This window comes from Magnolia sinica, chromosome 12 (genome assembly GCF_029962835.1).
Source record: "Magnolia sinica isolate HGM2019 chromosome 12, MsV1, whole genome shotgun sequence".
In the NCBI taxonomy this organism is placed as follows: Eukaryota; Viridiplantae; Streptophyta; class Magnoliopsida; order Magnoliales; family Magnoliaceae; genus Magnolia; species Magnolia sinica.
In genome coordinates this window covers 70,664,051-70,677,784 of record NC_080584.1, presented here as the reverse complement: position 1 = coordinate 70,677,784, position 13,734 = coordinate 70,664,051, and the positions used below count along the sequence as shown (strand labels likewise).

General features: G+C 38.9%; 1 protein-coding gene across 6 annotated transcripts; it reads left to right on the top strand.

Moving 5' to 3' along the window:
* The first annotated feature begins 833 nt into the window (after positions 1-833).
* On the top strand, positions 834-9,763 carry LOC131221625 (uncharacterized). 6 transcript variants are annotated; one of them, XR_009159504.1, is made up of 4 exons: positions 2,792-3,132; positions 7,827-7,935; positions 8,275-8,372; positions 9,436-9,763. XR_009159504.1 is itself a non-coding variant. In XM_058216913.1 (3 exons), exons 1-3 carry the CDS (start codon positions 1,315-1,317, stop codon positions 9,522-9,524), a joined length of 354 nt encoding a protein of 117 aa, XP_058072896.1. In that variant the 5' UTR covers positions 834-1,314; the 3' UTR covers positions 9,525-9,763. The 6 variants fall into 6 exon arrangements, 3 of the variants coding, with proteins under 3 accessions (XP_058072896.1, XP_058072898.1, XP_058072897.1); XM_058216913.1 differs by lacking the exons at positions 2,792-3,132; positions 7,827-7,935; positions 8,275-8,372 and adding exons at positions 834-1,452; positions 4,375-4,501; XR_009159505.1 differs by lacking the exons at positions 2,792-3,132; positions 7,827-7,935 and adding an exon at positions 838-1,452.
* Positions 9,764-13,734: the final 3,971 nt, after the last annotated feature.

The window sequence follows — 13,734 nt, the reverse complement described above, 5'->3', positions numbered from 1 at the left end:
TGGTGTGGACCACCAATGACTTTTACCGTCCACACTTTATCTTTGATTTTTTCTTTTTGAAGGGGCATCCCAAACCAAGTTTAATGGTCGATATTCATTCAACATTGTTTCATGTAATGTGGTCCACTTGAGATTGAGATATACCTAATTTTTGGTTTCATACCATAAAATGATCTATTAAAATAGATGGACGGCATGGATGAAACACATACATCATGGCGGGGCCCACAGAGCAATGACCACCAGAATTTGGCAGGTGGCAGGGGACACGGATTAGCCACTGACAGGTTGAGAAGCGAGAGTTGCTACAGAAGTGAGTCACCACGTTAGGTGGGCCCCACCATGATGCGTGTATTATATCCACACCGTCCATCCATTTGGAGAGATCAGTTTACAGCATGATCCAAAGAATGAGACAGATCCAAAGCTGGAGTGGACCCCACCATAGAAAACAGTGGAAGTAACGCCTACCGTTGAAACCTTCCTAACGTCCACCATGATATTTATTTGAAATCCAACCTATTTATGTATTAACGCAGACACGAAAGAAGGAAAACACAAATATCAGCTTGATCGAAAGCTTTTGTGGCCCTTAGAAGTTTTTAACGGTAGGCGTCACTCTCGGCACTGTTTTCTGTGGTGGGGTCCATTAGAGGTTTGGATCTGAGTTATTCTTTGGATCATGCTCTAAAATGATCTCTCCAAATGGATGGACGGTGTGGATATAATACGTGCATCATGGTGGGGCCCACAGAAGTTGGTGACATCGCCACTCGACCTGTCAGTAGCTAATCCGCGGCTACCCCACCCTATATATTTGGAATCCCAATTTCAGTTCTCTGCTTCGATCGAATTCTACAGCTCTCTCTCTCTCTCACATTTCGTGAAAGTCCATCTCTGCTAGCTTTTCTCACTCGACCTCAATTCATCCCCACCGAATCGTCTCTCTTCCTAAGATCTTTACCTTCCGTTCGAAAGATCTCTCTCAATCGAGGTAAGTATCGTTAAAATCGGTGATCCGACACTCCGAATCGAGGATACGGAGAAATCGGAGGCCGAATTGCGGATCCGTGTCGAGAAGCTGAGGCAGAACGTTGAGGAGCGGGATGAGATGATCCGGTTCATGTCGAGGAAGGCGGATGATGAGGAGGATGTGAAGGAAGCAGAGATCCGTGGGCACGGATCGAAGAGCAGGGCCACGTTTGGCAGGAATGTGAAGAAGGCGGCGATTTAGGGGAGTATTGCACGGATTTTTCAAGGATTGGGAGAATTAGGGTTTCACAGGGGTTGGATCCAGTCCCTGAGGCTTGTTTCATGGAGAGGATTATGGAAAGGAATTCTGCTGAAGCAGACGGGATGACAGTTTTTTACAGGCAGAGGAATGACTTTGGGAGGGATTTCTTGCCATCAGCTTATGTTGCTTGGATGGAACGGTCGAGTGAATGGCAGCAGGTTTGTGCTTCTTCTTCTTTCTCTTTCTCAGTTTCAGGAGCGTGTATAACACACACACACACACACACACAGAGAGAGAGAGAGAGAGAGAGAGAGAGAGAGAGAGAGAGAGAGAGAGAGAGAGAGAGAGAGAGAGAGAGGAAATCCTGTTGTAGAAACCCTCCTGAAAGTTCAGATGATCTTCTGCTCATTACAGAGCTAAAATATTTCTTTACAGATTATCTAACTGCTTTTTCTTTCCAAGTATCTAGTAGTTGCTTTTCTTTCTTTCTTTCTTTCTTCCCCTAAAACCTTTTTTTTTTTTTTTTTTTTTTTTTGGGATATCTAGATGGTAGAGTTCCTTAAAGATAAGTAGAAATAATTTTGCCTTTGCTTCTTTTTTTTTTCCCTGCAATATCTTCATCCTGTTTATTCCACAACCTCCAAGCCTACTTCCAGCATGGAAAAACAATAGAGAAGAAGAAAACAGATTGTCTGGTCACTTGAAGTAGCTCAAGATTCCAGATTTTGTTCCTGTTATTTAATAAATCGGCGAGAATCCTGAACGTTATGGAAGACCAGTGTCTAAGTCATCCTCTGAAAAGTGCAAAGCAAATACACTTAGAAACAACAGCTCCACTAGATATTGAAAGCATAACAGTGAACTTGTATGGATGATGATGAACTTTTAGGTTTCTTGGCAGTTCCTAGAAAGGGCCTGATGAATTTTATAATTTACTACTTCTGTGTGAATGTTGTGAGACTCCATTTGTGAGTGTTTTCCTACATGTATGCATGTGTCCATCTGTTTATTTATGTGTGTCTCTTCTCAATGTTCTTTTGTGTAGTGTTTTTTGGTGTTTTCAATTGACATGTTTATTTTAATTTGGCAATCACCTCTCTATGTTGTGATGGAATGGGGCCTGTGTCTCATCATTTGGATTTGATTGGACAGTGATAAGATTCACTCTAGTTATTGGTGTTTCATGATCAGTTGCTTCCCATATGTACAGCTGCTCTCAATTTTTCATTCTAATTAGTAAAATGAGAAATGTTTGTCGTATATTGAAATAAAAATCTGAACCTTAATTTGAGGTGTGAGTTTTTAATCTGGTTAGAGCCTGGGTAGAGCCTCATGGAAAGTGCACTATTGCATTTGCTTTAGCATGGTCATCTCCAAAAGTAAAATTTTTGAAGGTAAATGCATACATTTTCTTTTTTATTTCATTTGAGTAAGTTTTGCTTCTTATAATACTTGTACTAAGCTTTTAACTATGATTGTTTCCCTTTGATAAATCAGGTTATTTGCAAATACTGTGCCGAAATGTGGCTTTAAAGCAGGATGCAGCCCACAGTAGCATTTCAAATCCCAACTGTATATTTGGAGTGGATCCACGTCAAGCCTCATTGTTTCAGAGAAGAAAAAAACCCATGTTTCTTTCTAAGAAATGGAGAAATCTTCTTTGCAGGTGTAATGCTTGCACATAATTCTATGTCCAAAAGGGCATTGGCTATCTAATTGATGAGGAGGACTCAATTGAGGAATATGAAAAGGTGGCAAAGGAAAAGAGGAAGGAGAAATTGGAGCAACAGGAAAGAGTGGAGTTAAATTTTCTCAGCAAACTTGGTCATGTCCAAAAGATTGAGATTCTGAATGGCATTGCTGACATGAAGAATGAGCTCAGGTCCTTCATGGTATTGGTTCTATGTTCTGAATTTCCTGTTTTTATATGTGATTCTGTCTGTAATTCTGAATTCTTATTTTAAGGGGGCTACTATAGGAGAGAGCCACAAATTTCATTTTCTCTCATCTGAAATTTCTTTTTTATCGGTTTATGGTTTAGAGTGCATTTAGTTGCATCAAATATCATGAAATTTCATGATTAGGTGCAATCAAATGCACAGCTAGTGAGAAAAGGGAAGTGCCATTTTTAGGTCTTCCATTTAATTAGTATTGAGAGTTTGCGGAGTTTTAGATCACAAGGATTTGAAATCAGTGTTGATATTACTTCAGATTACAGGTAATGCACTTACATCTTTTTGAAAATTTTATATATGGTGCTATTATTTAGGGTTTTATAGGGGTGGGCCTCATATTAGTAGCTTAGGATGCTTATGAGTGTGAGGGTGTTGAGTCTGCTGGTTTTGCATTGGTCTGATGTTAGATATTATACCTGGGGGCTTGGCATAGCCCAATGTTTTAATAGGCTTGACAGTTGACGGCAAGCCAAACCAAACCTACCATTTTTTTTTTCAAAGTCTAATCTATACTTCAATCTAAATCTACAAAAGATGTGAATAGATAAAGGTATTTGACCAACATTTCAGCAATAAAATTCCTCTTCTTTTTTTTCAAAACAGCAGCATGATTTATTTTTTGCGCATATCTTTCAAGATAACAATGAGAAAATGCAACTTTTGCAACCCAACAACGTAAAACGTGGAATCTGCAAGCAATGAACCTAGGGGTATGGTGGGGATGAGTAGAGGGAGAGGATGCCAAATGATCTAACTTTTATCTTGTAGGGTTTATATTGAGAAATAGAAGAGCCTGGTTTAGTAGTCCTCTCAAATGGTAGTCCGAAAGATCCATAGCCCCGCTCGCTGCTGAAATAGGGTACACATTGGATCTCAGCACTTTTCAGAGTCGTGCCTTGCTTCCCACCAATAGGGTGCCTTAGTCCTCTTGGGCCATATGATTTGAGAGGAATATGGTCCTTTGTTCTCTTGTAGAGTAGAATTATGTGTTTAGAACCTTTTTTTTTTTCTTTCAAATCTTCTCTGTAGAGATTGTTCAATGCTGATTTCCTATCACTATGTAATATTTCTAGCAAATACAATCTTGTTGATGCCTAGTGCTTTTCATGAATTCATGAGATTTCCCTGTTCACCATTGTGGTTTTCTGGTTGCCTCCTTGATTATATCCTTTCCGATTGCATTAGGCACATCAGATTGTTTTTTCATTGGCATTTGGTCCATGCAGGAGTCCTTTGACTCATCGAAGCCAGTCACATCTGCAGATGTACAACAGATTTTTGAAAACCTTGCCAAGAAGCGCCAATGGACAGAGTAAGTATTTCCAGGATCTTTTCTTACAAGTCCTATAAATACTTTAAATGTATTTGCTGTTACTATTTCTTAGATCATATGGGGCTTGAAGACAATTAGAATATATGCGTAACAGTAGACTTAAGCCTAACTAGGATTTGACTTGGTAGATTCACTATTTTGAGTTATGGTATTTCATCCAATGATGTTATTATGCAAAATCTATAAAACGTGCGTGCCTTTTCCTATTTCACTGCTGTGACACCAGTGGATGTACAAGACAAGGCTGCTGTTACTGCTCTCAACAGCAGAGTTTTCAGACTGTCTTAAAGCAAAAGAAGCCTGGGCCTAACACCTGATTAGTGTGATGTAGAGAGAACCCTGAAGCCTGGTCTTAAAGCTTGACTGGTGTGATGTAGAGATAAAAGCCTGATTGGTGTGATGTAGGGAGAATGGCTTTGTAGCCTTATAAAAGTTCATGAAGTCTCCTTAAAAGCAAAGAAGCCCAATCTTAAGGCCTATGCTGTTACTTAGATATATAATTTCCTAAACTGGCTCAACTTGCAATGAAGAAAGCATCTGAATTAGGCAAGTAAAGATTTTCTAGCAGTCACCATGTCATGGGAATATTGTAATACTGGTCTGTTATTAAAAATTTAGTTGCTTGCATTTTTTTTACCACTTGGCCATAATTTTTTTTTTTTTGTTGTTCATATATGTCTCTTCCTTTTCTTTCTCAATGTTATAATTCCAAAAGTCCTTTGGCATTGATGTTTGGGTCACAAGAGAATTTGTCCTCCCACAGGAGATTGAATAGATTCATCCTTCCAATATCAGAAGTTGTAATTTTGATTTTTGTTGTCTGACATGCACTAAATCTAACAGATAAATTTTTAAAAAAGAAAGAAAGAAAGAAAGACATCTGCATAACCTGTCCTAGCAAATGAATCCAATGATGTTTAGGTCTTGAATCATTTTCTTTGATGCATCATTTTCCACATCTATGTTTTAGTTGCTCTCTATTAGAAGTAATGATTTTCATTGACTGATTATATGAAACTCTTGTAGGTGATAGTTTGATTGGTTTGGTTTGAGATATAACCAAATAGCCTATGTTATGTTATCTGTTGTTTCATTTACCTTCTTTTGGTGATCTTAGAACCAGTTCTAAAACCCAGACCCAACTCCTGGCTGTATGATCGGATTGGTTCTGGATTGGAACTGGCCGGCGAAGCGGCCATGTCACTACAACACCCAGTTAGTTGAGCAGAAACAATTTGTAAAAGACAAAATAATAAAAAAAAAGAACTATATCAGTCAAAGCTCATGCGCAGGACTTGAAAATCAAACAGTTTCACCATGCAAATAATGGAATACTTGTTATTTATTTATTTATTTTTTCTATTTTTATGATCTCAGATTGAGAAGATTTTCAGGCTGAAATGAAACAGAGTTGGGTCTAACCAGATGGACTGGCGGTTGGATCAAACCATCACCCAAGTCCAATCCATGTTTTAAACCATTGCTTAGAATAATCTTAGGATGTCATTTAAACAGTTCAAAAAATAAACAAACATTTAGTGTGAAATATTTTGCTGCTCTAGAAAAAAGGAAGAGGATATCTGTAGCCAAGAACTCAAATGCTTAGCTCTTTGTTTATTTTTATTAGCTTAATTGGATTCAAATAAGCATGATTTTTATATATATAGGCTTTTGAACAGTTTGTATTAGATGTATGGTACACTTCACAGGGTACCCAACAAACAACCAGTGCATATGGATCAACCATAGTACTTTGCTATATATAACATTTTTGAAGGTGTAATCACTCTACTTGTAATATGAAATATAGGGTTTTGGTTTTAAAAATAATACTAGATAGTAGAGTATTCACTTGTAAATTATTTACATTTGAAATTTACCATCCAAATTTACACACGGCCATAACTTTTCATCCAAACTTTTCATTGTCAAGTGGCAAGGAAGGAGAGGCTTATTTTCAATATCACTCGAGTTTTGAGAATTAACAGTGGCTCTGTCTATGCTGCCATAGTTAAAAATCATGCCCCAGATGTACCTCTAACAATCCATAAAAAAGCACAAGATGTGGAGAAGCTTAAGAAATCAGATCCTGGGTCTATTGGAGAGAGTGATCAAGGAGCCCATAACCTGAGCAGTCCTTCCACTGCCTTTCTGCAGCATCAGGTGGAAAGAACAGCAGGAATTGTGATGGAAAGTTCAACACAGTTGCTTGAGAGCATTATAGTTTATCTTAATGATTTGGATGATTTTCACTGCAAGAGGCAAGAAGGCAATGAATGCAAGGATGGAAAATGTCTCGAGAGAGACACATGTCGGAAGCCACACGAGAGTAAAGGTGCGTCTGCAAGAAAGCCATTTCAATCAAGAATTGAACTTGAAAGTTTCGTGTCATATGGAGAAGGAAAAGATGCAAACAGTTATGGTAATTGCAGCCAGAAATCCTTAAGAGCTGATAGAGAAATTCTATCAGATGTAGTAGATAATGATCAATCAAAGAAGCATACCAAGTTAAGCGGATTGCACGATAAAAGCAGCACTACGGGGGCATTCTAGCAAGAAGAGGAAGTCCGCGGGACGGGGACTTCCTTATCCGAGCAGAGTCAACGGTATAACAATTGTGTGTACGGTGATCATGAATTGGACGATTTCCTTGGAACAAACAAGTGCCTTTTCCCTGACATCCCCAACCAACAGCATGACTCTTCCATGCCAGTGGCCTTGAGCTTTAATGATAAGGAATGTGCATTGTATTATGATGAGGAATGTGGCTGTTCTGATATTAGTTCTTTGGGTTTTCAGTGGGACAAAACCAAACCTAATGGTGTCCTTCTCAGTCATGGATACCATTGTCATTCTGCGTCAAATTCTGATAATCGAATGTTCATGACGGGAGAGATCACCCATGCAGATGGCAGGATGTTCAATAAGAAAAAGCACTGATGGCAGATTTCAAGTGAAGGAAGTATGACTTATTCATTTAGAGGCCACCATGGGAAGAAGCCTCAATCATTCCAGGGATGTTATTCTTATGCACAGGGGATAAAGGCTGAGAAAGTAGAAAACAATCTCATGTCCTGTCGAGGCCAATACAATAGGAGATTGGATGGCAACAACTGTGATATGGTTACTGACTGTTCTTTGGAGCATCCATGTTATTTCCTTGCCAGCGACGAGAAAGATGATTGGGGAAGTCCTTCCAAGGGTAGTGGTATTGCAATGCAGGCAGGCAAGAATTCTTCTGATTTTCAACAAGAGAGGAGAATAATCATGGTGCTGCAATAAGCTGCGAGTAAGCTTCTAGCAGTTTAGCTATGAATAAGGGAAACAGCAAGCAGGAGCTGATTGGGGTTGCTGTGGATCGGATACAAGGTGCGGATTTGGATTTTGATACGGAGCTGCATACGGACATCCAGGTTAGTTCTTAGGGTGCGGGACACACCTTAAATTGCAATTCAGATGCAATTTAGCTAAATAACATTTCACCTACATGTTGTTTGGATGGAATAATACCACGTTTGAATGGGCCCTTAAATTATTTCTAGATTTCTATTCCAAATAGAAACTAAAATTTGGTACCTATTGCATCTGTAGTGTCACTCAACCTAATATGGTACTATAAAGTACTATGCTACCTAGATGATGATGACGTTGCTGGTGTGTCCTTGAATGTTTACATTAGATCGCTTGGTAAAAACATTAGTGCATTTTCAGTTAAACTGATACCTTTTTTTATTATTTTTCCTTTTCTTCAGATACTGAATCTGCTAAGGCATCTAGAAGAGAGCTGAAAGAGACAATCTACTCAGTGCTGTTTGATATGAATGTTCCCGCTGTTTGTGCCATCAATCAGGTAGGGCATTTCTTTCTTACTTGATTTTCTCTTATTAATTGAAGCGCTACATTTTTTAACTTGCCATCCGATGTATTCAGATTTGAAGTCTCACACTTGATTCCACCAATGTATGCTCTTTTCATGCAATCTTAGTGTCAATATTTCCCATGTCCTGAATTAGATTTCTTTTATATAACTATCTGGTGGTAAATGGCGGTAGACCCACACCCAGCAATAGGTGTGCCTTCCACTCGAAACAGGACTTTCCCCTCTCTGTATCTAACTTCGCAAGAAAATTGTGATTCTCTGTTTGCTTAAATTCATTTTTTTAACAAGTTAAGATTCATGCTGCATGCATTGAAATAGATTTCAAGCAACTAAATTTATTTGCAAAGTGAAAGAAAGAAATTGAGGAACACCAAATTTCTTCTGTTTTTACCCTTTAAAATTGGTATATAACTGTAGAAAAAATACATATTGATGACTGGGAACTGATCTACAAATTGGTCAGAATCTTTTAACTTTTAGAGAAAATTATATATATATATATATATATATATATATATATATATATATATATATATATATAACAACAAAATTTGAAGGGTGACAAGCACTTTCATTAAAAAACTGCACTGCAGCAAACGAGGCACCGAAAATTACAAAGAATACAACCAGAGATGGTCTGCATTACAGACCCAAACAAAAAGTAAAATGATTTTTAACATGATCAACCCCTGCTGCCCATTCTAATACATCCATATCCACTGTCAGCAACTTCCCGTCGATATAATTATGACTGGAGTAAGGTTCTAAAACACAAACTCGATTCTCTGTGGCCCTAATCTGAGGTCTTCGACTTCAACACGGGCAACTGTCTAATTATTTAATTGAGGTTTTCCAGTTTTGAAAATGATTACGCAGTAATTGGGGCCTTGTACAAATATTTTTCAGCTCTCATGGAGCCGTGGGATGGACCTGCACTTATATCATGTGAAGTTTGTGCTGGAACTGCTTCACACTTTAATGATTCTGCATGTGACATGAGTATTTTGAACTTATATTTATTGTATAAATGCAGTTACTGATGGCCGCTATCTTGGAGCGACATTGGACCGGAATGGATTGCGCCCCAGTTGCTTTTGCATCACACTCATAGTGGACATGTGATCATGGTCAGTGAGGTTGGTGTTGTTGACATCTTGCCAGAAGATGTGGCTAGGAAAGGAAGACATTTGATCGGTCCAGAAGGGGACCTTACTGAAACAGTTCATGTGGAAGGCTAGGAAAGGAAGACATTTGTAGTTTGTTTTGAAAACTTTAAATAGACCATTAATTGTTTTGTTGATATTGTGCTGATTGTTGTCTTGATGAATGTTAAATGGGTGAAATATGCATAGGTTCAATCATTTGTTGATTATGATATTGTTAACTTTGGTTGATAGAGAAATGAGGTCAAAAATCAAATTTAACCTCGATTGATGCCAAAAGAGGCTAAATCCATCTTTAGTCTCGATTTTGCCTCAGTTACATAAACTGAGACTATAATTCCTGTGGCTAAAGGCTTTAGCTTCGGTTGTTGAGAACTGAGGTTAAAAATAGTTTTAGCTTCGGTTAGAGGCAACTGAGGCTAAATTTGGATTTAGTCTCAGTTGGAAACAATGGAAGTTAAAATTTTGATTTAGCCTCATTTCGAGAACACTGAAGCTAAAAAGGTTCTTTTAGCTTCACTTGAAGAACCGAGGCTATAAAAGTCATTTTAGCCTCGGTTGCTAAAACTGAGGCTAAAGCCTTTAGCCACGGGGGTCTCAAACTCGATTTGGATAACCGAGGCAAAACTGAGGCTTAAAGGCTTTAGCCTCAGTTTTTAACCTTTTTTGCCACGGTTTTGAACCGGGGCTGAAGCCCCCTTTTCTTGTAGTGAGGTTCGGTTCCACGGTTCAGATCCACGGTTTGGTTCTACATACCCTAAAACTGGAACCGAACTGAACTAAATGGTTCTTTAATTTTTTGAACTGGAACCAGAACCGGTGCACTCTAGAACTGGACCAAACCAGACTGTTTGTTCAGTTCCAATCCGGTTCCACGGTTCTACCGGTTCGATGTGCACCCCTAGCACGGAGGGAAGTTGTTGTTTCCAGGCTTCACACACATGCACACGTGTTGTGCATGTTGTGCATGTTGACTCATGTTGACTCTAGTTTGTGGTTGTCCACAGGTCATGGCTCTTAGTGGCCCACCTAATGTGCAAGTTAGATCATTAGAAGATGGTTGTCAATCTATCATTCTTACGCAGATATGGCTATTAAAATTTAACTTTCACCGATTAACTTACTTTTTTTCCTTAATGGATTATCTCCGTCGGATCAATCGTCGATGGTCAATATAATTCCTAGATAACAATAATGCATTAGAGAATGGCACATTCAATTAAAAAAATGCCCTAATATGTAGCAGCCCCTCGCTCATTCTCTGTCCCTCTCTCACTCCCAATCGCTCTTTGTTGCTACCACTCTCTCTCTCTCTCTCTCTCTCTCTCTCTCTCTCTCTCTCTCTCTCTCTCATTAAACCTTGAAACAAATGCAACCCATCTCAATGAGCCTCGATTTGGGCCTTTAATCATAGATGACCATTTCCACCCCTACTACCCCTTTCTCAATTGACCCTCTTTCTCTCTATTTCCCCTTTCTCAATTAACCCTCTCTCTATTTTCCCTTTCTTAATCCACACTCTCTCTCTCTCTCTCTCTTTGTTTCCCCTTTTCCCTCTCTATTTCGAATAAGCCTATGCATTTGGCCACCCTCCTCTAGGATTAGTCTCTCTCTCTCTTTTTCTTTCTCTCTCTCTCTCTCTAAACCGTATATGGGATTTTCTCTCAAGCTATAACATAATTTCGGTGCAAATCTAGGGTTTTCTCATAAGTGATTAACAGATTATCTACGACCACATCTAGTGGTAAGGTAATTTCAGCTATTTCTAAGTCAATCGTGGCTATTTTTCTTTTCCGTGCTAACCCTTCTAATTCTATGTAACACGGTTTTCATAATGTGAGTATACTACTCGTTTCTCGAAAACTCAAGCATTAACCTTTAAGATTTAAGTCTAAATTTAAATAATCTGGCATCGATTATAGTGAACAACAATTCCTAGTGAAGTAAACCATGCATTGAGTAAAAGTTTTCCATTCATAATAAAAATCCAAATGTAGTGCCCATACACGACTTATACAATCCAAATATCAAAAGTACACTAATTTGAAATGAAAATTTATCAACTAATGAAGAAGTTCAATATGTCCCACTAGGACCTCGTCTAGCTCCCCAACTACCTGATCATTTCCAGCAACTAGGTGACGGCGTCGGCTCGCTCTTCGCTCTTCACTTGCATCAATTAATATGTTTTGATAGCGTCAATGACTATATATTGTGGCTTGTATAATCCCCATTTGGGTGGATACCATTTTTTTTTTTTTTGTAATTGTACTTTAACTATTTGCTCTATATTTGTTGATTTTTGTTATCTTTACCTCGCTTTGGTTCCGCTAAATTAAATTGCGCAACTCTAATTATTCTTGTGTTGAATAAATGTGAATTCGAATGAAAACACATCTGCATTTATTAAGTTAACACCTGGGAACTCGAGATCGGAGTCTATATACTCGGGTACCAATTTTTAGGGCGTTACATCAACTCTCGAGAGTTGGGCATGGTGGTATGGGACATTGTGTCCGTGTTATCCGCTTACTTTGGGGTGACGAGCCTCCCCGTAGTGACCAATGAGCAATCAAGGAAGCTGAGAGTCTAGTACATCGAACCGAAATGATGCCGCAAACGCGCCACAATTGCATTTGGGTGATGTAACACCCCGTACTTTTCAGTACTCGAGTGTTACACTGAAGACTTAAATTAGTATAAATAGAAATTTAACTTAATTGAGTGTTCACCCACATCTGGCCTAAGTCTAATCATGGTAAGTAATCTCCATCCATTGGTCAAGCTATCCATCCATTACTCTTCAAGATGAATTATCAAACCGTTAGATTCACTGTTCATCGGGTTTACATCGATCTATCCTTTGAAAACATATATCAGATTATTTAGTTTCATATTCAACTCACAGATCTCACTTAAACATTCTTAAAATCCCTAGGGTTGTTGATAGCTAAATACGGGTCAATCCAACCGTTGGATCGTTTGAACGGTTAAGAAGTCGAGATTGGTAACTAGACGTTCATGTATTGTGGCCCACTAAACAGTTAAAATACTTTAAGAATTAAGCACTTGACTAGATGTTAAGCTACTACAAGGACAACTCTGTTTAGAAGTAGACTTTACAATTTTAAAATTTTAAATAATAATAATAATAATAATAATAATAATAATAATAATAATAATGGTAATAATGGTAATGATAATGATAATGAGATTGTAATAATGATAATTAATATTATGAATGTGTATTGAGTCATCTAAACCCTAATCTAACAGTTGATTCCTAGCCAAGTGAAGCCTTGGACTTTTTTTAACCGTTGATATAAAAATTGAGAATGATCTGACCATCAGACCAAAAGAAATCCACGATTTGAGTTAAAAGTTAGAAGTATGGCCCACCTTATCTATAGATATGCCCCATCTATGAACTGGGACCCTAATAGGACTAGTAGGAGCCACTGAACGGCATGGATCTTTCAACACATCATTGTGCCCACACGGTGTGAGTGTACACCAGCGGGTGCACACGTGCGACACACCGATTCACAGACCCAGTCAAACGAGCGCCGACCCGATAAATCTCAAAAAAAGGAGATTTTCTCCCCACTTTTCCCGCAATAGCCCGTTTCAAATGGACGGTCATCAGTTATTCAAGATGGGTCCCACCACAGTGATCATTGGTTAGATTTGAACCATCTATCGCGTGCGACCCACGAATCCGACCACACCATGAATTCTTTTGCACTTTGGCACGCAGATGCACATGCACGATCACCTGGGCTTGCAGCCATTTTCGGAAGGACGGAAACTCCCGTCCCTTTCACTGCCTCGTTGGCAATCCGAAGCAACAGCCTACTTTTGATCTCAGCCGACCACCTCGACAAATCTGAGCCGCACAACCCAACCATTTTAGGGTACGCAAACGCGGAAGGAATCTTCCTACTTTTGTGCTGGCACGATCCCAGCCACATGTCTCCTTCTAGTAGCTCATCATAGCTCATCTGGTACGTCTAAGCTAGGGCATTAGGAAGCCCTTTCGTATAAGGTAAGGAGATTTCGGGAAAGAACTCATCCGCTGGAGAAAATGGTTTTTAGAACGAGAAAACCTCATATATCGTCAATGCGGCTAGCCGTTCATATAAAATGTGGGTCCCACGATGATCCATGGA

Coding starts and splice junctions, on each gene's coding strand:
- LOC131221625 (XM_058216913.1), top strand. CDS start 1,315: ATGGAGAGGATTATGGAAAGGAATTCTGCTGAAGCAGACGGGATGACA. Junction 1,453..4,374: donor GGTCGAGTGAATGGCAGCAG/GTTTGTGCTTCT, acceptor CGATTGCATTAG/GCACATCAGATTGTTTTTTC. Junction 4,502..9,435: donor AAGAAGCGCCAATGGACAGA/GTAAGTATTTCC, acceptor GTATAAATGCAG/TTACTGATGGCCGCTATCTT.